The sequence below is a fragment of the Apis laboriosa genome, unplaced genomic scaffold, assembly GCF_014066325.1.
Source record: "Apis laboriosa isolate Shangri-la unplaced genomic scaffold, ASM1406632v1 scaffold302_cov145, whole genome shotgun sequence".
NCBI lineage: Eukaryota > Metazoa > Arthropoda > Insecta > Hymenoptera > Apidae > Apis > Apis laboriosa.
Window position 1 is genome coordinate 126,824 of NW_025222746.1, and position 21,983 is coordinate 148,806.

At 19.7% G+C, this 21,983-nt stretch overlaps 1 protein-coding gene across 2 annotated transcripts in view; it reads left to right on the top strand.

Annotated features, from left to right (window-relative positions):
- Nucleotides 1-21,983, top strand: part of LOC122714409 (proto-oncogene tyrosine-protein kinase receptor Ret) — a 67,102-nt gene that overhangs the window by 38,008 nt on the left and 7,111 nt on the right. The window contains exons 8-14 of one of the 2 annotated variants that reach the window (XM_043935723.1): nucleotides 8,417-8,697; nucleotides 9,114-9,293; nucleotides 9,445-9,623; nucleotides 13,308-13,529; nucleotides 14,235-14,337; nucleotides 16,653-16,821; nucleotides 21,464-21,768. In XM_043935723.1, coding sequence (XP_043791658.1) covers nucleotides 8,417-8,697; nucleotides 9,114-9,293; nucleotides 9,445-9,623; nucleotides 13,308-13,529; nucleotides 14,235-14,337; nucleotides 16,653-16,821; nucleotides 21,464-21,768 — 1,439 coding nt within the window. The remainder of the gene's footprint in view (nucleotides 1-8,416; nucleotides 8,698-9,113; nucleotides 9,294-9,444; nucleotides 9,624-13,307; nucleotides 13,530-14,234; nucleotides 14,338-16,652; nucleotides 16,822-21,463; nucleotides 21,769-21,983) is intronic. The other variant, XM_043935724.1, reaches the window with a different exon arrangement.

Sequence of the window (21,983 nt, forward strand, 5' to 3'; positions counted from 1 at the left end):
TTTTTCATATTAAAAATATTTTAAATTATTTTCCATTGAAATAACATATCGATTAAAAATATAGCTATCTTTAATTTCCGGAAGAGAAACTGCATTTTTCGATTTCTTCATATTTTCTGCTGTACATGTCAAAGATATTCAAGATATATATTGTTAAAGAAATACAAGATTTGATCAAAAAATTTTTATTTATTTATATTTATAATAATAAATTTATATTTATTTCGAAACAATTATTTATTCATCAATATTGATATGATTCTCTTTAATAATTTCTATTGCATATATACATACATATAATAATAATATAATAATATCTATGTCAGCATTTTTTTCAATTTTCAAAACACATTTGAAATATATTTTTCAATGAAGCCTTTAATTCATTCAATTTTATCTTTATCTTTTGTCATCAAAGATTTAATTTTTCAGTTATAAGTAATTTTGATTTTGATTAAAATAAGACTTTAAAATTTTTATTTTTTTCCGTTTTCTGAACATATTTTTAAACATATTTTTTGACTTTTTAATTCTTATCTTTATTATAATAATTATAATATATCTTTTATTAAATTTGTATTATAAATTTATTGATATTTTTTTCAAAATGAATATATAAAATGATGTTCATAATTTATAACAAATTATAATTATAAGCAAATTAAGAATTTTTGTGAAATAATAATTTTTTTTAATCTATTCCAAATCTTAACTCAAATTTTTTTATTGAAAATTATTTTTACATAATAAAAAATATAATTTGTTGAAAATGAAATTATTGTAAATTATTAAACAAAAATTTATAAAATCAATAAAAATAATAATTTTTAAGCAATTTATAGCATCTTAAAAAATTTTTTTATTAAAAATTCAATTTTTAGTATTTCTTAAATAGCATTGTAGAAAACAACTTTTTATTTATTATTAAAATTCATGAATAACAAAAAAGAATTTTGTTTCTATACTTCATTTTATATTTTTTGTATAAATATAACATAATATAAAAGTTATGCATGAAATATATACATGAAATACAAAATTTGAAATGGATCTATAACACATATTTTCTTTCCTTTTTATTAGAAAAATGCTTTTGAAAAAATTTAATAAAAATTCTTTGCTCGTAATTTTTTTCGAAAAATGAATCAATACTACTTTCATCAAGCATTGATGAATATTTTTTTAGTTTGTATTATGTACTATGATAGTTATCATAAATCTAAATAGTTTGAAATTTCATAAATATTTAAAAAAAAACAGAATTTTAAAAGGTACTTTTATCTAACAGTACAATGCCTGATCAGCATCAAATTTACATCATATTCTTAGCATCATATTATTATAATTTTTGGTAGAAATTATTTTTAAAATTTATAGATAGATTTTTATATTTTTCGATGTTTATTGCTGTTTGTATCAATCAATGAAATTTGCATATAAATGATAAATTGTAAAAACATATTGTTTAATTTTTTTATCAAACAGACTTAAATGAAAAAGTTATAAAAAGCAATTTTTATTATTTTCTTCGCAATTTTGACCAAATTAAATTTTTCCAAAATTTTTTTTATATTTTGAAGATCTTTATTCATTATTTAAATTATAATAAAATTAAATTATAATATTAAATTATAATATTTATTATTATTTATTATTTATCGAAAATAAAACATTATCGAATATAAAATTTAAAAATTTTAAATTTAAACATTACAAAAATTAAAAATTTTATATTTAGTTTATGTAATATATATATAAATCAACTTTATTGTATATTTTATTATATATAATAGTATAACTTTGATACATTAAATCATAAAAATGTTATTAAAGTTAGAAACTGTTTCTTTGAAATATTATTATTTGAAATTTTATTTTATTTTAATATTTATTTGGTTTAGTATGAATATGAATTGGTATCTTTTAAAATATATTATATTTGAAATATTATTTCAAAGAAAAATTTATTTATAAAATCCTGTATCACTGCAAGAAATAAAAATATTTATTTAAAAGAAATCTGATCTAAATCAATCTTACTAATATGAAATCCTTTAAAAAAAATGTGAATTAAATTGGTTAAGTTTAATATATTTATAAAAATAGTATTTGCTTAAGTGTTACATCTAGATATAAACAATATGTATCATATTATTTTAATTATTTTGAAATTATTTTGAGAAATTCATATTTATTAAATTGAATTATATTATAAATGAAAATAATATTTAAAAAAAGAATATTAGATTTAATTTGTAACTAGAATATTGAAATAACTTATATCAACTAAAAATAAAAAAACTTAAAATAATATAAATTATAGCATAATTTCGATCCTATCGATTGAATTTACACCACTATAATTCTCAATTTTCCATTTATTATTCATTCAGTGGAACATTCTAATAAAAAATAGAGATACATTAAGGGATTATATACTTCCAGTTAACGAAAAAAATATAGCTATTATTTTTTTAGAAATTTTTTTTAAGTACTAATATTAAAAGTTTTTTTGCAAAGATAAGCAATATTTCCTAAAACTGAAATTTTTCGATATGAATCGCTTGCAAAAAATAATTGTTATATTGATTAATTCATTAAAAATTCCATAATTCCACTTAAAAAATTAAAGTTGATATTTATCATGAACTTTTTGATTTTCAAAAAATTTATTCATATTATATAATATATTTCTTTATATTTTAAATAATTTTTATAAGAATATTTCTTTTATTACTTCAATCTCTTATGAGATTTCATTTGAATGAAACAGTAATTGATATTGTTTATTATTTATCTAAAAAATTAATTTATAGACTAAAAAATCGTCTTATACACATATTAAAATATTTAACATATATTTATTTGTATATTGATTTATTTCAGTATCATAATAGGATATTTTTTGACAATTTATAGATGTATCATTCAAAATTTTCACAATTTTCAATATTATATTGTAATCATTACAACAATTAATACACACTTAACTATCGTACATAAATAAAAATAACACACAGAAAAAAATATATATATATCATATTTTTTGTTTATATAAAATATATAGAAAAAATCCATAAAATGAAAAATATATATCTATACAAAAATTTGCAGTCTATTGATTATTATTTTTTACGAAATTATTTTCCCTATCATATATATTCTCTTTTCTATCAAATTCAGAGAATCATGATTCCAACGAATGACGCGAGAAAATATTCTGCCTTGCTCGATTTATGTCTCGTACGTTATTATTATATAAATCAAACGAGACAGAAATATGTTTTGCGAACGTGAGTGTACAGGTGTACAGGTATATTCATGTCGTTGAATGAAAAATATATAATACTGAAAGAGATAAACAGATAATATCCGTTTCAACGAATTTTCGACAAATTTTTCGTGGGCGTTTATGCTATTAAAACGTAGAAATCGGAAGTTCAGTTTGAAGATAATAGGTACGCCCACGCAACGACTGCCGTGCAATTTCTCGATGCGGAACGATTCCCATTAATTTTCACTTAAACTGGTTTCTCGAAACCGCGCCCAACTAACACTCTCATTGCCTTCGTCATCTAATTGTTTAATGAGTCGTGATTGCATTAGCAGTATCAATACGTTTTAGTACGTGCAAAATGTTTAAATTATATATAATATATTTAACTGATATAATAATGGGAAAAATATGTGATATTTAGGAATTTTTTTAAATATTGTGTAAAAGATGTTATATAGGATGAAAAAATAGAAAAAAATTGTAGAGGAAAATTTTATATTGCTCAATAAGTTCTATCGTATGATTTTTTATATAGATATAAGTATAAAATGTTGCATATAAATATCGAAAATTTTGAGTTTTTTTATTTTAATACTTATAATTTTATACTTTATATTTTGCTTTATATAATTTTAATACTTTCTTTAAAATAATAAATAAGAGAAAATCAATAAGAAGAATTAATTAATGCACAAGAATATAATTCCAAAAATTCCATTTAAAAAGTGTACTTAGATATTGCAAAATTAAATCGAAGTAGAAAATCGAGTATTTACAATAATAGAGTTCATTAAATAATGTAAAATTTTCGTCTATAATTTTTTTCTTGAAATTGTATCAAAAGTTGAAAAAATACTATAAATTTTAAAGATTTTATTAATTCATCATTAATTTAATCATTTTTCAAAGACAAAAAAATTGTAATCTATTATAATATACATATAATTATATAATTATATAAATTTTCATAAAATCGATATTTTTTATTGAAATCAAATTTTGATTAAATGAATTTCTATAAGATAATATTAAGATAAAAATAAAATAAAATTGAAAACCAATATATTTTTTAACGTATTAATCAATACTACATATGATTTTTTATGAAAAATATACGAATATGTTTTCAATAAAAATTATTAATTTAAAAAATATTTTACAGTAAATCCTTTATTGAAATGCCTATTAATAAGACAATCGATTGGAATATCTATTAATGGAAAATTTGATTATTAAAATTTCGATTGAGTATTCAATTGTTAGAATATCTATTTACATATGTGTCTAATTATCAAAATTAAAGAAAATCTTGTCTTAAGAATTATAGTATTTTCATTTTAGCTATTTTTTCTTCTCTCTCTCTCTCTCTGTCTCTCTCTCTCTCTCTCTCTCTCTCTCTCTCTCTCTCTCTCTCTCTCTCTTGTCAACATTCTTTATTGGTGACATTTGTACTGCTTACATATATCAAAATATCAGTAAAATAAAAGCATAATATTTTATCATTATGCAAATAATTTAAAATTATAAGTATATTATAATATAGAAATAACTATAACTATGTTATTTCTATAATAATAAATATAGAATTGGCAAGTCAACTATCTATAATATAAGATTAAAAAAACGAGAAATTATAAATTGTATTAAAATTATTAAATTTTAATTATTCAAACTGTTCAAAAGTTATATTTCATAACAAATGACTTTCTTTAATAAAAAAACATAGTTATTTGATTATACAATCGATTATCAAGATATACCTTAGATTAAATGCTAGATATCAAGAATGTTGATCTTAATTGTGAAACTTGATCTTAAATTGATTATCCAAACTGTTATGTTTTGTTTCTAATAATTGAGGTTTTATTGTAACTTAAATATTATTGTAAAAATTATTAAAAAGCCAAAAAATCTAAATAAATAAATAAATACTATTTTATATATTCTTTATTTTTCATATATTTATAAGTTTTAAAAAATTGATTGATCTTTTATTTTTTTTGAAAATAGATTAATATTTTTATTTTACAACAAATAATGCTATATCACTTAACATAACAAACTGAGCATAATTTGCGAAGAATTTCATGCAGTCATAAAGTTCATTTATGTTTTTTCGCATGAAGGATTAGGGCGCTTTGCTTTTTACATACGTACTCTCATTTAATTAAAAATCATTTAATAAAAATTCATTTCGTTACAGTGTAAAAATTTAGTTTATTGAAACTATTATAACAATTAATAATTGAAATGAACGTTATATGTTTTTTGAATTTCGATATTTGTTTTTATAAGTTCAATTTTCTTCTAATATAATGAAGTTTTTAGACTATAATTAAAGAAATAATTGAAAATGAATATTATGGAAGGATAATATTATTGATAAACTTTATTCATTTTTTTAAATAAATAAAATTTCATCACTAAATAGAAAATATTAAAATAATATTAAAATATTGAAATACTTGAAGATTGATGTTATACAGATGATAATGTCCTAAAAAATTTAGATAGTAGCCAAGTGATGGTAATTATACTATTCGCAAGCATTCAAGATTATTTGTGACGAAAAATTCAGTCCAAAAAATTGAATAAATGCGTTAAAAAATGTATAATTTCATTAAAAAGAATAAAATTAATCTCTATACATATTCCACTTACAAAAAAAATTATTAACATTAATTATTCGCATAACTTCAATTTTTACTTGAAAAATTTTTTAATATTATTAAAAAGAAACACAAAAAAGATACTTAATATAATTATCAACTAATAATATTATTTTAAGATTTATTTACTGATTTGAATTAGAAGTTAGAAGTTGTAAATTATAGATTTCTATTTTATAATTTTTACAATTTTTTTTTATTTTATTATTATTTTATATATTATACTTGTAAAACTTTATTCATTTTTGTTCATTATATATTCATTTATTTTATAAATATAATTTAAATTATAATTATTTATAATTGTACATTTAAAATATCAATATTATTATTTACAATAATAATATGTATAATAATAACAATAATAAATTTAAGTATATAATTCTAATATTATTGGATTAAATAGAAGGCTACATTGATTTTCGATTTTTGTAAGATAAATAATTTTAAATAATTTATTTTAATAATAATTTATATTTTTTAAATTAATTTTATGAGAATATTGTATATATTCTCTATGTATATATACAATTTATTCTATATATAGAATATATATATAGAATATATATAGAATATATATATAGAATATATATATATATAAAATATATATATAAATAATATAATAATATAATATAATATATATAAAATATATAAATATATAAAATATTTTTCTCTGATTTGAACTTAAAAATTAGTGTGGATTAAATAATTTAGCAATTAACAAAATAATTTACAATATGAATATCATACAATATTACAATATAATATTACAATATAATATAATAAAATAAATTTAAAAAAAATATAAATGTAGTTTGCTCAAAAAATATTTTCTATATTTTTGAAATAGATATGAAAATATTTACAAAAAATGAGAAAATTATCGAAAAAAAAGTTTTGATTTTATTTTCGAAATTTAAACTACATTAATTCTTAATTAATATGTATTATTTTCAAATATATTAAAAACATATTCAAACATATTAAAAAATATAAAAATCATTTATTGTTCTTAAAGAAAGTAAGGAAAGAAAATAAATAAAAAAATAAATAAAATAAAGCGCTTCTGTTAAACAAAAAATGCGCATGATATGAACTTATTATTGAAGTATTGAAGTATTTTGTAATTGATTATAGTGAAGACTTTCTTATTAGTTCGCAAAACTGTGTAAAAAAAAAGTTTTAATGTATAAAAGTTTTACAGTGATGATGTAATAATCTAAGTATTATAAAACCATTATAATAAATAAGCTTCTTACACTATATTTTAACATTTTTTCCAATATTTTATGTCAAATTGATTAAATATAAAACTTTTTCTAAAATATTTCACATATGGAATAAAGTAAAAGAATCACATAGTCATAATGCAAAATAACATAATCATGTTAAAATAAACATTTTAACATGAAATAGAATAAAATACTAATACTAAACACTAATAACAAAATATTAATAATAAAATAAAAAATTAACATTAAAAAATCATTAGATAGATTGAATAATAATAATTATTATTCTGATTTTTATAAAAATTAATTTCAGGTATTATTTAATATTGTAATTAATTGATTATAATTTTTTTATGTACAATCATTGATTGAATAAATTTAGTTTAAATTATAATATATATAAATAACATAATAATTATCGTATGATAATTGTTCATCTTTAAAATTATTCTTATTATTAGAATAGTAATTAAAAATTAATATTTTTTTAATAAAAAGAAAATAACATATTTATTTATGATTTTTATTCATGAAAAACTAAAACATTTATATGTTTATGTCTGAATTTTTTTTAATTTTAATATTTTCCTTGTTACATTTTTACATTTTTAATTATTATATATATTTAGCATCATATATATTTATTATTTATCTTGATAATTATTTAATGTAAAATAATAGTTTTAAAAAAATAAGTATTATATAATTTTTAATGATTTTAAGTGAGTATTCCATTTTATCCATTATTTTGATGAAAATAATATTTCAATATCTTCAAAAAATTATATTTAAAATTGTATTATATGAAATCGTAACTAAATATTTTTTTTTAACTAGATTTTATTTTCTTATAGTTAAAGATCCACTTAAGATTTCTGCATAAAATATTATTTTTACCTTTCATTATTTTTTAGCACAATCTAAAATTAAGCATTCCATTTTATCTTAGATACTAATAAACAAATCCATTCCCCTACTAATAAATTACATAAGAGTTTTACAATATTTTACAAAATTATTAATGATATAAAATTAAACATATGAATATCTCAATTAATTTATTAAATTAAAAATTAATTTATTTCTATATTCTTACAAATCCAATATACAAAATACAAAAATACAAATTTTTTCTATAAATCAATAGTAAATAGTATATAACAAATTTTTTCATATCAATATTTGAACAATTTTGTACAAAAATTCTTCATTTAACGATCGATGCTCCGTTTCAATAGTTAAACATCACCCTAACTTTCTACGGACCGGAACATCGAACAACCACGACAACCTTATCGCCAATACTATCGAACAAACAGCAATCGTTTTCCTATCCCTCAAATGTGAAAGTTGCTCGAATCGCATCTCGTTACACCCGAGTCACCAAACCAACTAGCGAGCCGCATTCTTCGATAACATTTAACGTTCAGGGATCAAGCGCATTCGCTGTCACATACAGAGGAGGTATAGTCTATGTTGCCAACGAAGATCTACTCAAAACAGAACCATCTAATTTACTGTAAGTTTAGAATCTCTTCGTTATAAATTGTGTTAATTATTTATAAAAGGATACCATTCATTTCGATTTCAATGATTTTGATTATCAAGATTATTATTCTGAACAACTTTTTCTTATGTGATTTTAGTTTTTCGAAATATTTGCAAAGTCTTTTAGAATTTATCTTATATATATATATATTATAAATATATTCATCATGGCGTAAATGATAAATAAAAATTGTGATAAGATTAAATTAGGAACTAATTGATTAGGTATAAGTTAATTAATTATTACTAAAATATAATATTATAATAAATATAATATAATATTATATTTATATCCCTTATAATTAGTGTTGATAATAATTAGAATTGATCAATGATTGCAATAAGAAGATTCGAAGAAAAAACTAAAAATTTTAATCCATATTTCAGGCTTAAAGTAAAATGGAACGGAAAAGATCGCGCTTCCTCGAAGACTATAAGAATCAACTTGACAACGTCGAAAATGGACACGTGCAGCAACCACAAAATCACTCGATTGCATTCCTGCGCTAATGCCGAAACACCAGAGGACTGCGAATCCAGCTGCGGGATCGCCAGTGGATTTTATAGGTGGCAACGTTTTCCTTTCCTTTCCTTTCACGTCAACGCCAACGAAATCCATTTGGAAAAAGCGTTATTTTCATCTTCATTTTTAAATCGTTTTCAACGAAACACGGCTCTATAGGTATTTCTTCGAGTATCACATCGATCCGCTTTTCAGCAGAGGCAACTTTTCCGGGCAATGCATGTGGAGATGGAACAAACGGTCGAATCAAGTTTCCATGATGTCCGATCATTATCCTACTTGCTCCCCGGATTTGTCGTATTGCCCTGACAATATGTGCGACGAGCTCGAACAATTGGATCCTCGGATTTGTCCACAGGATTGTACGATTGAACGTAAGTTTTTAATTTTTTTTTTATATTTCATTAATATTGTGAATTTTAATTTCTTAATTATTTTATAAGTTATCAATAAGAAAATCGCAATAATTGTTTTTATTGACTAAATAGAAAATTTTACGATGAAAATTTTTGGCACTTATTTATTTTAATTCATATTGTGTTATTTCTGATGCAAAATTTATTTTTAAAAGATAATTTAATTATAATTATTATTTGACAAGTAATTTAATTGATATCATATTCTTTATCCGATTAATGAAAAAAATTCGAAATAAGAACAATATTGAAGATAATAAATTGAAATATTGATTATTTGAAGAAATAACGGAATAATTTAATTCTTAATTGTAAATTTGTTCTTGAAGTAATTCAGAATATCGAATGATATTGAATATTGAATAATAAATGAAGATAATAATAATGATATAAGATAATAATAATAATATCAATAGGAAACAATAATAAGATAAATTTAACATTGCATATTAAAAAAAAAGCTATTTTTATCAAAAAATAAAATAAAATGCTTATTTTTATCACTAAATCATTAAATTATATTATATTTCATCACTTCATCATTAAATTATTTATAATATAATATATATTAATAAATAAATCTCAATTAATATTTTTGTATACCAAATATTATTTGTTTTAGCATCAATCGTTTTAATATTGTTATTTTTTGAAGGATCGATTCTAGATATTTCATATATAAATCTTTTAAAAGATTATTACATTTTATCTATATTAAAAATTGTCAATTTTGAAATCGTTATTTCTTTATGAAAAAAAAAAAAATCCTTTTAAAGAATAAAACACTTTATTTTCTTATTTCCATATTAAATTTCCTTAGTTTTGTACTCAATTTCTGAATTGAAAAAGAAAAATATTAATAATAGTTTTTTCTATTTTCTTTAAAATAATAAAATTTTCAAAAATTGAAACAATTTTATCTTAAAAAATTTTTATTGTGATTCATTTCAGTTTTTTAAAAATTAATATGTTTTTTTTTTTACTTTTTATTTTATTACATTTCTATAAAACTTTTTAAGAATTTTTAACTTGTTTTTTTTTTATAACTTCTTTATAAAATATGTAATAAAAATTTTTTAAGATCCATAAAATTATTGAATATTATTGAATAATCAATCACAATAAATAATCTATTTAATCTATTTAATATAATGTAATATAATATTATCAATTAATAATGTAATATGTTACTGTCCTATAAACCTCGAGTAAAACGATGACCATCTAAATTATTATGCAAAGCGTTGATATCCGATAAGAGTTAATATAACCACATGGGAATATAATAAATAAAAGTGATGAATATTAAACAAATTTTAAATATTAAATATTCCTAATAACTTATATTAAATATATATTATATACTTTATATTTGATACAATAGATTTTTAATATTTTCCTTTTAATTTTAATTTCTTCCAAATCGTATATAATGAACTTCTAAAAATAAAATATTATATTTATTTTATTATTTTTAACAAAATATATTTTAAAATTTAATTTTTAACTTAATTCTAAGATAAATTAAAAAAGATAAATTAATTAATATTATTAATTAAATTAAACTATTATAACATAAAAAGAATTGGAAAATATTGGAATATAATATCTTATACATACAGAGTGTTAACATATTCATTATCTTTGAAGGTAGTTATAAGTGATTTACATTTGCGCTAGAAAGACAGACAAACGATGCAACACCGTACTGCAGTGTCAGTGTTGCGATCGAGTTAATGAAAATTTAAAGACAAAATATTCGTATTTAAATGCACGATTAATTATCATGCAATATAATATAATACGAAAGGGTTTGTCGTTATAAAAAAGAGAAATTAAACTTTTTTTTTATCGTGAAGTATTAAAGGTAAAAAATTTATGTAATTTATGACTTAACAAACATTTATCTGAAACAAAATACATTAATTATATGATAATTTTAAAACAAATCGTACCATAATTCATTTAAAATTATAAAAAATGATATATCATAATAGATGAAATAATAATTGAAATCATGATTTTCAAAATTTAAATCTAATCAACATTTAAAAAAAAAATTTTTTTATTTTCTTTATATATTATAATTATATATTATATAAAGAAAATTATATATATTATATATTATATAATACTAGATCTTTTTGATTTCTTTTTGTAAATATTATTTATATATATATNTATAATATATATATTTTTTATTATAATATTATAATATATTTTTATCATAATATTTTTAACTGTTAGTTAATAGTCTTTTATATAAAATTGTAAATGATGTATAAAATTGCAAATTTATTTTGGACATCATTGAATAATTTATTATCCTTTCTTATTATTCTTTTAATTAGTTTATTTAAAAAATATTATTTAATATTTATTGAACTTAATCACAAATCCTAAATTTCATTTTTGATCATTTAGATATTTTTCAATATTATGAGTTTTTCAAATATGAACGATAATTTAACTCCATTGAGGATAAATGTTTCTTTGTCATGATATCTTGCATGTTTAGTGCTTATCTCACTGTTATAAGCCTGTTTTATGGAACAAATATTACAATTAATATATTACAATTTTTTTCTTATATTAAAACGTTTTCTTATATTAACGATCTCAATGATGTAGTTAATTATAATATTTAATATCTTTTATTCACCTATGATATTTTGTAAATCATTATTAAAAAATAACTACTAAAAAATCGCTAAAGAATAAGATTTTCATATTATTTTTAATGTTAATGAAATCAAATTATGTTTAAAAATAATAATAAATCATATCAAAAACTAAATTTATAATGTTTTGAAAATGATAGTTTCTTATATGATGAACATAAATAATAATATACATTATAATTTACATAATGTGATAAATTAATAATAATTTACATTTATAATTTTTTTTTATAATCAAATATATTTTAAATATATTATTAAATATTAAAGTATATTACTATTAAAGTATATAATTTATATTACGTTGATATGTATTCTAGGATAATTAATTATGCACCTTAAAATAATATGAATATATCGTCTTTGAACTTTATGTTGAAAGGTTAGCTTAGATAAACGACACTATTGTATAGTATATATATATATATATTTTTGTCCGGTTAACTGAGGTATTTCATTATTTCTATCTTGTTTCATCTAATACAAAATTAAATCTTTTATAAATTTAAGAAATAAGTCTCAAATATTTTTTACATATCAATTTCTATATAGATATATATAATATTTAATATATATAGATATTATAATATTTTTCTTTCCAAATACCTTTGATATCTAAAATTTCTTTCAAAAATATTTATTATGTATTTATTATGAAGAAAGAAAAATATTTTTTTACGAGTAATGAATTTTTATCAATTTCTCTTGGATTTGCTCATTTCTTAATTGTATTATAGACAAATATGAGAAACATTAAATGCAATGATAAATCAAATAAAAATTTTATTTTTTATATTTTAATAACTCATCTAAAACTTGAAATATCAACGATTTCAAATCATAGATAACACTTCAGGAATTGAGAATAATTATGTGGCTATTAAACAGAGAATGCATAAACTTCCAAAAAAAAAAAAAGTTTTCGAGCGGAATAACAGCGGTTGAAATTTTGACGTTTTAGCGGATGTGCACTTCGCTGATATGAACAAAAACGGACATGGAATCAAAAGTGGTTTAGGAACTTGCGCGTGCAACGATATGTTGCAATGCACTTGCAACGTGGATCGTTTTCGTATAAAAGATACTGAGAAGGGTAATAAAGAGAGAAAGGAATCAAAAGAAGAGAAGGAGGGGAAATCGCAAAATCAAGAAGATAAGATTGTTGTGACTGGCGCTCGAAAAGGTTCGTAGGTTTTTGATGAGGTGAAATGATACAAACGAAATTTTATTTATAATTATTTTTTAATAATGAAAAAATTTTGCCTTTAAAAAATTTTTCAGATTTAATGGAAGAAATAATTTTTGTAAAATTAATTTTTGAGATATTATAAGAACATCGAAGCATTAATTTTTTTAAATATATTTTTTAACTTTTCAATTCTTATTTTTATTATATTATCAAGTAGAATATTTTTTTATAATCTCATATATAATAATTTTCATAATAAACAAATTAGAAATTTATGATATAATCATTTTTTTTAATATATTCTAAATCTAATTCAATTTTCCTCGTCTAAAATTATTTTAAATTTATTTAGATAATAAAAATATATATAAATATATAATTCGCTTAACATAAAATTAAATTATTTTAAATTTTAATTATTTTACTGAACAATAATATCAAAATTTATAATATAATGAAAATAATACTTTTTTAATAGTTTGCAACAAAATTATAATTTGCAATAGTTTGTAAAATTTATTAAAATTTTTTTATTAAATTTAATTTTTAATAATTTAAGTATTACTATAGAAAGTAATTTTTATTCTACACTATTTGAAAACATGAATAAAAGGATTTTGATCCAATGTTTATTCCATTCTTATGTTGATCGATTTGCTTGGAATTTTTAGGATTAAAACCTATTTTTTTTTTATATAGTGTCTCATGGACCATGTGGACCTATTTGTATGATAGGCGTGATTGGAGGCAGTTTCTTCGTGTTGATAGTGATTATTGGTTCTTTTATCACGTCGAGATACAGGTGAGTCATTGTTCATTGTTAAACTAAGAAACAGAGTAGAACATATGCTGAATTTTTAAATTTAAAGGAGAGTAAATTGAAGAAAATTTTATGTTTGTATAAAACGCGATATAGGAATATATATTTTTTTAAGTATAAGTATTATATGTATTTTTATATATAATTATACATATATATTTAAATTATAATAAATTAAACGATAAATAACAAATGTATTTAAATATTAATTAATAATTCATTACGACACTTTTCATTACATATTTTAAATGAATTATATACATTGTTTTATTAGTCCATGCATTAATTTAATTATAATATATATAATTATTAATTATAATATATATAATTTAATTTAATTATAATATATATTCCACAAATAATGTTTTAGAAGCGCAGTTTCATTTGTAAAGTATTTATTAAAAAATTTTAATGTCGAATAAAATTATCGTGATTGCAATTTATAGTAGAATCAAATAGATAACATGCAACTTTGATGAATCAACAAACTATAAATATTCCATATAGCATTATACGTACAAAAGAAAAAAATTGGAATCGAAACGTGGTTAAAAGTGAAACGTTCGCATTAACTGTTTGCAAATCGTGACAGCTGGTCAAATTCTAGATAAGTCTCGAACGAGTCCTTTGTACGCGAGTTACATAGATCGTTCGATCAACAACTAAATAAACGGTCTCCGAAAGAAAGAGGAATCAGAATGTGAAGCCGATTCTCAGATAGGTACATATTTCGATAACGACATTCGATCAACGGGTCTGCTTATCGAACTCTTTCCAGTCAAATGTTCCTTTTGTCGAAGCCATCGTCGTAATTCCCTGTATTGATGTTACAGTAGGATAATACAACTTCCAACTATCGTCGTCGAAACGAGCGAGTATAAACGTACTTTCGCATATGAAACAGCGCATGTGAAATTGAAAAAGTTTCCTCATCGTATGCTTGCACTTATCTTTTTAGAAAAGCTTGCCATCTAGTGATGGAATTTGAAACATCTCGATTCATTTCGAAACTGTATCGTATATAAAATATCTCAATTAATTTTATTAATTTGAGAAATATTAAATGATATATTTTATAAAATTGTGAAATTTAAAATGATAATAATTATGCAGAAAAAGAATTATTGTTTTCGATAATCTTTTGATTAATTCTCAGTATCCTATTTTGGCAATTTTTTCTTATATATTATCGCTATGTTATCACTAATCGGCTTTAATTTATGAGTTATAAAATATAAAATATAAAATATAAAATATAATATATAAAATATGTTAAGTAGAATTATATTTAATGTTTCAAATGGATTTGATTTAGGATTAGATTAAATTAATCTAAAATTAACTTAAATTTAAATTAAATTCAATACTCTAAATTCAAATATAATTGATTAAATAATTCAATAATTACTTGGTTGCATTGTTTTTAGTAAATGTAGTATTTTTAATAAATATTTTTAATTTATATTTTAGTAAATATAATAAATTTAGTAATATTGATTTTATTTATGTAATAATTGAATATTGTAATATTAATCGACAAATAATTGAATATTATAATATCAATTTGAAAAATAAAATTTCTGTTTAATATCTCTGATATTAAAAGTTGGAAAGATTCTGAATAATTTACTTGAATTATATAATTTATTCAAAAAAGAAACAAATTATATATTAGATAATATATTACATAGTGTATTATAAAACGATTATTTTGAAGTAATATCAGTTTATAAAAAATTTATAGAATTTGATATTTTTAAACTTTATAACAATATTATATAATATAAATTGTAGTTTGAAATATATTTTGAAACATGATATATTTTCTATATATTATTATAATTAAATATATTAATTTATTTTAGCTGTAAAAAAATCCATAATATTATTATTAGATTTTATAATATAGATTTTATAATATATCTAAAGAATAAGAGAAAAGAAATGAAATACAGAAAAAAGATTTTAATAATTTTGACAAAAAAAAATTTATTGAATTTTAAAAATTTTTTCAAATAGAAACATATAATTCAAATAGAACATATAATTATATTCGAAATAATTCGAAATTTAAAAATTTTGGAATAAAAATTTTAAAATTATTGAAAGTTTTGAAATGCTATTTCAAAGATTACCAATATTCAAATAAATATCTTGCTATTTTTAATACAAAGGAATTTAAAATTGAAAATTTCATTATTACTGTCAGCAAATATTATAACAAATAAAAGTTTAATCTTCTCTTTTTTATTTCCGATAGATAAATAGAAATTAATTTTAGAATATTTTCCTTTTAGACTAGCTGCAAAAGAAGCTCGACGAGAGGGAAAACGAAGAGTTGATGGTGATTCAAATGTTGTTGGCATACTATCCTCGGACTATGTTGACAGAGGAGATGGTTTGCTTATCGGCTTGGACACCTTCACTGCGGCGAGTCGCCATCTTCTTCTTCCTAAAATGTCTCCGGTAAGTTCTCTCTTTCGTTCATTTTTACGATTTAATCTCGATTAATCCATCTTCATAATCCTAATCATTTATTCGATGAATACTAATGAAAATATATCAAATGAAAGACTTTGAAAAAACGATTCCTACAGACTTAATATATATTCTTTGCGGTCATACATTAGTTGTCAGCCATTAGAATATTTTTCGATTTCAATCGTACTTTTTATTTTCAACTTTTCGAACGTTACAATTCGTCACTGAAAAGAATTCCAAGAAGATCTTTCAGTAGATTTAATCATATTCAGTTAATAAATTCATAAAACAATTTTGAAGGATATAAATTCTAAAAATCAAAATAAATATATATATATAAAATTAATATATAAAAATGTTAATTGAAATTTATTATAATTAAATTAGCGTAGTTAAATAAGTTAGTAATTTAAATTTCTGTTAAATGAGGTGGAGATAGAATGATATTTTTAGCATTTCATTCGCTGACTTATTCTGTTTCTATTTTGTTTTCTCTGAAAATTTAATTTGCCTATATTGCAAATTTTCAGAAATATATCTTGATATGCAACTATTATTTTATACATAGTATACATTTTGCATATTTTATTCAAAAAGTATACATACACATATATATATAATTAATAATTAATATATATATTTATACATAATCTAATCTAATTAAAATTATGTAGATATTTAAAATAGAATAAAACAGAAAAAAGTTATAAAATTTTTTCATAGATTTATTTATAATGTAAAGTATATTATTATTAATTAAAATGAAGTATAATTTTTTTAAAATATTTCTTATATTAGGACAAATTCCAATAAGAATAAGGATAAAAAGTTTTTTAAAATAAAAATTTTAATTTAAATAAAACTTATAAAATATAAAAATAAAAATTTTTCTATTACAAAAATAGATATTTTATTTATAAATTTTATATATAATATAATAAATATAATATAAATTAAAGAGAAACCTTATAATATGAAGAATTATAGATATCATTGTTATATATATTATATCATGTTAATTTTCTATATATAATATATGTAATAATTGCAAAAATGTCTTGATATTTTCGGAAAATATAAGTTTTATGAAAGTCTAATTAATAAAAAAATTTGTTACAATATATTTAATAATATTATTTATGAATCTTCATTCAAACTCTTATAAAACACAAATTAGCGAGTCTAAAAAATTAAATTTTTAATTTTTTGATTTTTATATTTATAATAAATCTTTATATTTTTATATTTATAATAATTTCATTTTTAGAATGGAATAGTTAGATAGCAATTTTTGTGATTATACAATTTTATTAATTATAAGTTAATTATTTTATATATCATAATCCAAAAAAACATAAACCAAATCTTTATATTGGAGAATGCTTTGAAAAATTCTATATGATGAAAATAAAAAGAAAAAAATTACTAGAGAAAATAATTTTTAAAACAAAATCAAATTCAATATTATTGTATTCAATATTATTGTATATAAAGTTAAAAAAAGAAAATAAAATTTGCTTATTACACAGGTTGCAAGATTATATATAAACAAAGACTATTTCATTCAATATATGATTTTTTAGTATATACATTCATATAAGAAAAAAATTATTTACAGAAATGTATCTTATATAATAAATTTAGAACGAATGAATAACAAATGATAACGAATGATAATAAAAATTTCAAAAATAATTTGTTTTAACATTCTTTGAAAAATTTTTCAAATTGTATTATATATATATTTTTCTTCTGTTTCATTATAATATAAGAGACATTGATACAAATTTAAAAAATATATTAAATATATAATATTTTTATTTACACAATACGATATATAACAAGTTTACAGTAATGAAAATAGTATATATTCTAAAATTACATTATTAACATGAACAGCACACATTTCTCAAACTTATTGTTCTCTAAAGATATCTAAGTACAAATTATTGTACAACAATCATTAATTAACAATATTAAAGATTTAAAAGACAGAATTATTACATTACATTCTTTTAAGACAGAATATTAGCATATAAAACTGTAAATCCAGCATTTAGTGGCAATATATTCAAACTTTTGGAATGAATATTTTAAACATCGATTAAAATATTTTTAAAATTAAAATTTTTTAATTTTTTATATTCAATAATAATTGTAATGTTTATTAATAATTTCATAAAATAAGTAATCACAAGTTTAAGCATTATTATTTTTATTACTGTAAACTTAATAAGTAAAAGTGTTGCATTATATTTTTTGAATTCGTTTTGATAAGTCTTCTACAATATAAATAATATGTAAAAGATTTTAAATGATATTGGTTTCTTTATTAAAATCTTTATCATCGTTAGTTATAAATTTAATCAACCAAATAAATTTAATCAATTTTTATTAAATTATACAATCTTATATAATAAAATTTTTTTTTATTACATGAGTGCTAAAGTCCAATCCAGACAAGTGGATTTTTGTCACGCGATTGTACATTTATCTTTGTTATTTTTAATTTCTGTTTTAATCAAAGAGAGATATGATCATAATGACATTACAATAAAACTTGATTTATACGAATGTATTAGTAGAATTTGTTGGAGAAGAAACATGTGCATATAATCATGTTATTTAAAGCTTAATCTTTTTGCTGCAACGGATAGCGTATGTTTTTAACACATATTGTTTTTCAATTTTCTTTAAAATAAGTAAAATAATAAATAATGTCTTATTTTTTATTGAAGAATTTTGAATTTATATTATAGATATTATAATGATCATTATTTTGATATTGTTTTTAATACATTGTTTTTGATTGTTTTAAAACTTTCTTTTCGATTGACAAATATATCTATCACTAAGTGAAAAATTCGAATTTGGATCATGAATAGCGATTTATTTTATTTTTTTTTATTTATTTTATTATTAAACAATAATAAAGAAATTAATGAATTAATTTTTTATTTATTTTGTATGTTTCTAATTTTATTATAATTTTAATGAAATTTATATAACATTCAACAGTAATTCAGATTATAAAAGCTCAATTAAAGTTCAGATGATCAAGATTCATATAAAATTTCATATAAAATTTTATTTACATAATTAGAGTTCCACTACGATTCCAAAAAGTATTAGTACTCTTATTAAAATATGATCGCTTTTTTAAAATTGGATCTAATATGTTAACTTATTTTGAGAGGTTAAAAAAATTAATTCGTTAGATGATATATAAATCACGAAGAAAATAGTGAAAATTATCCTTTACAATTTTTTTTTAATTTTTAATAAAAATTTAAAAAGTATATTTTAATTAGTATCAATTATATAGATATTAAAATTTTCATCGATATCAGTTAACAACAATATAAATTATAAATGGTTAAAAATAGTAAAAATAATAAAAATCATTATTTTTTGCTGTTTTTAAATAAAAAATCTAAAAATTTTTACATCAATTGATTTCAAAGAAATTTTCAATATAAAGTTACAAAATATAATATAAAGTTACAAAATATATTTTTTAAATTTTTATAAAAAGATAAGATAAAAAAATTGTAAAAAATAATCTTTACTATTTTCTTTTTTTTCTTTCTAAAAAATCATGCGTTTAAATGAAACATAATCAAAAATCTATAAATAAATAATTATTATAATAAATTATTGAAAATTAATTTCGCTTAGTAAAACATTTACATCTGATGAAAATAAGAGTTAATTAAAGTAAAGAGTTAAATAAATCCTTTGATTAGTTTATTCTAAGGCTTTCGGGCGCACAAAAATTCTATAAATGGTAATGTAAAGGCAACAAGCTGCGACATCGTATATTCTATTATACATTCCGGAAACGGATGAGAGTATAACCTCCAGAAAATTGTATACTTAACAAGTTGATGGAATTATTCTGTGAAATGTTCAATTTCCGATATTTTCTCTTGGATTTTAATGAAATAGAAAATCTTTTTTCGTTTACTTTATACATTATACATAGTATAATTAGATAAATACTATATATAATTTTAATTTTTATATTTTATATATAAAATAAAGATAAAACAAGAAAAATATTTTGCAATACATTAAACTAATAATGTATTTAAATATCAAAAAATATAAAATTTTTATATTTAGTTCGTTAAATTGTTATTTAAATTTTCAAAGAATAATGAAAAAAATGATCTTTTATATAACAAATTATAAATATTAAAATATAAAAAAAATAAAAAACTATTATAATAATAACAATATTTTATAATAATTTATCTTAATAAAATAAAATTTTTAAATAATTTGGCATGTTAAAAATTATTTTTTATTAATGTTATCAAAATTACTTTTTATTTTTTTATAAGATAGTTTTATTATTTTAACATTTATTGTTATTTTTCGCCAATTTTAATTATAATTTTTCTACAAATATTTTCTTGTGAATACGAGAAAATGTTCTTTAAAATCATTGATAATTTACTTTAGACACAAAAAAACGTAATATCACATTAATAATCTTTAATAATACAAATAATAATGCTATTAAAACAAAAAAAAATCAAATAAACTTTTATATATATTTATCATTTATCGTTTTAAAAATAAGAAAAAGTTATGGAATCGTCTTATTGAAATGTTTTCTCAGCCGGATCCAAAATGGGAGTTCCCACGATCGCGATTGACCATCGAACAAGTACTCGGCGAAGGAGAATTTGGTAGGGTGTTACGCGCCAAAGCGATCGACATAGGGGGAATCCCAGGATCCACAACTGTCGCGGTGAAAACATTAAAGGAAAACGCGTGCGCTTCCGAATTGGCAGACTTATTGTCAGAATATCAGCTACTAAAAGAGGCTCAACATCCGAACGTGATCAGATTGTTGGGCGCTTGCACTACACCCGGAGCTCCTGTCTATCTCATCATCGAATTCGCGGAGTTTGGCTCGTTGCGGTGAGTATGTACTTAAGAAGTTGTTACGCGTTCACAGACTATGGAATTCCGCATAACGAAATTTCCCCAGCATCCGGACAATAACCGAGTTCCACGAGAGAACTGGCGAATAACGTGCGTTAATTGAATTCTTCTTCCGTCTCGCATTTTCATGGAACGCGCGAAAAGGAGTAGCGTCGCGACAGAAAACCGACGTACAGACGACATTATGATCG